This window comes from Chaetura pelagica, unplaced genomic scaffold, assembly GCF_000747805.2.
Source record: "Chaetura pelagica isolate M959 unplaced genomic scaffold, ChaPel_1.0 scaffold117, whole genome shotgun sequence".
Lineage (NCBI taxonomy): Eukaryota > Metazoa > Chordata > Aves > Apodiformes > Apodidae > Chaetura > Chaetura pelagica.
In genome coordinates, this window is record NW_009954185.1 from 150,739 (window position 1) to 152,704 (window position 1,966).

A 1,966-nucleotide genomic window follows, 5' to 3' on the forward strand; every position below is an offset into this window, starting at 1 on the left:
AGCAGGAATCTGGGAAGCATGCAGCAGCAGAGCAGGGAGATGGGAGAGACAATTAGCTACAGAAAGTTTCAAGCCACTGAACCAGGGCATGGAAAACTATTTCAGAGGCAGAGAGAAAAGTAGGGCTTGGCAATGGCAGATGTGAGGAGCAAATGGAAAGCTGAAGAAGAAGGGCTCCACTTCAGATGGGGAGAGGTGGAAGGGTATGGGACTCATTCATCCATGCTTGATTGCATCCTGGTTTAGTTAAGAGTTGACATAGAATCTCACACAGCACACTGCCCATTGAGATAAAAAGAGGATGAGGCTGAGAGGAGATCGCATTCAGCTTGTTCTTTCAGCTTGGAAAGAACTCAGAGTAATAGAGCATCCTGAAAGCAGTAAGTGTGTAATATGAAATCTGCTGGTGTTGCAATGAGACTGCTGTGGTTTGGGAACCTGAGTTACAGCTAACCAGAGCTGTTGTGGGGCACAGTTGTCATTCAAGTGCTGGCTGTCTTGGTGTTGTGTTTGTTTGAATTTCTTGGCTGCACCAGGTGTTTCTGGTACGGCAAAATACAGTGAGCATGTGGGACTTGGTTTCCTCGATTAGATCCCAGACGTTTCACAGCTACCTGGAGGACATCATCAATTACCGCTGGGAGCTGGAGGAAGGGAAGCCCAACCCCCTGCGGGAGTCCACCTTCCAGGAGCTGCCCCTGCGCACCCGGGTCGAGATCCTGCACCGCCTCTGTGACTACCGCCTGGATGCAGATGATGTCTTCGACCTCCTCAAGGTGCTTTGGGCAGCAGAGAAGAGGGAAACGGCGCAGCCGCAGGAGCTGGGCCAGATCAGTCAATCTTCCTGGGATGAGAAGGGTTGAGGCTGTGAAGTGCATTTTAAGGCCATGTAACCAGTGACAGTGCGGTGGGTCAGTAGTTCCCCATCACCCCCCCTGCCTTGCAGAGGACCCAGGGCAAGCGTGCAGGACTGCTCCTGGAGTCCTTGTCCTGCATGGATGTATTCGTAAGGTGGGAGTTGCTATCTAAATTGGCTTCATTGGCAACTCTTCCTGCAAAGAGTGAATTTGGAGGTGCTCCAACTGTAGTGGCAGGTCTATGAGAACTGAGACTGCCTTGCTGAGAGATAGTGAGAGACGAAAGGATGGGGCTGAAGTGTACTGGGGGAGCTGGGGGAAGGGTGGTGGCAGGCAGGGGGGAGGGAGCTTCTTAGGGCTGTGTGCGACTGTCGCCAGCACTAATTAGACCTTCCCTGTCAGGAGCACCAGAGATGAAACGTTAAAACGAGAGAGGCCATTCAAATTAGAGATGCCAATCTAAATCCCTCCCTGGACAGAGGGCGAACGTCGCCTTCCCCCCGGACTAACGTTTTCCCAGCTCAGCCGGGAGGAGCAGCTGTGCTGCTGCTGTGGCAGGGGGGGGGGGGGGGGGGGGGGGAGGTGTTTGCGGAGGGAGGGGTGTCATCACGTTTTGTATGACAATGTGGCCGCTTTTCAACTTGTCACCGTCTGGCTGGGGTGGGGGGGATGTACAAGGAGGACCCGGTGCAGGGGAAAACCAATGGAGAGCTGGCTCCAGACAGGTAACAGCCCCCCTCGCTGTGCTCCCCCTGTATCTGGGTGCAGGGGGTCTGGAGGGGACTCCCGTCTGACTGCTGTTGTGGTGGGTGGGGGATGTGGGGCGGCACAGGGGGGCCTGGGAGAGGGCCACAGCCGTGCGGGGCGAGGCTGGAGTTGCCAAGCAGACTGTGAGCTGCCCCGTGTCACGCATTGTGTGGGAGCCAGCCCTGCAGCCTTTGTGGCACCAGGAGAGCCTGCTGTGGGAGTGATGCTGCCTGCCCCACCACATTCCTCCCCGTCTGCCCCGCACCGTGCCGGCGGCTCCCAGATCAGGCTCCCAGAGAGTGGGAATCCCTCCTCTCCTCTCCTCCCTGTCCGCTTGCTGCTGATTTAATCCTTTCTTTGGT

At 56.0% G+C, this 1,966-nt stretch overlaps 1 protein-coding gene across 1 annotated transcript in view; it reads left to right on the forward strand.

The window, feature by feature from the left end:
- Positions 1 to 1,966, forward strand: part of CECR2 (cat eye syndrome chromosome region, candidate 2) — a 45,069-nt gene that overhangs the window by 19,743 nt on the left and 23,360 nt on the right. The window contains exons 2-4 of the mRNA XM_010002994.1: positions 593 to 834; positions 1,157 to 1,177; positions 1,522 to 1,582. Coding sequence (XP_010001296.1) covers position 834; positions 1,157 to 1,177; positions 1,522 to 1,582 — 83 coding nt within the window. The 5' untranslated portion in view covers positions 593 to 833. The remainder of the gene's footprint in view (positions 1 to 592; positions 835 to 1,156; positions 1,178 to 1,521; positions 1,583 to 1,966) is intronic.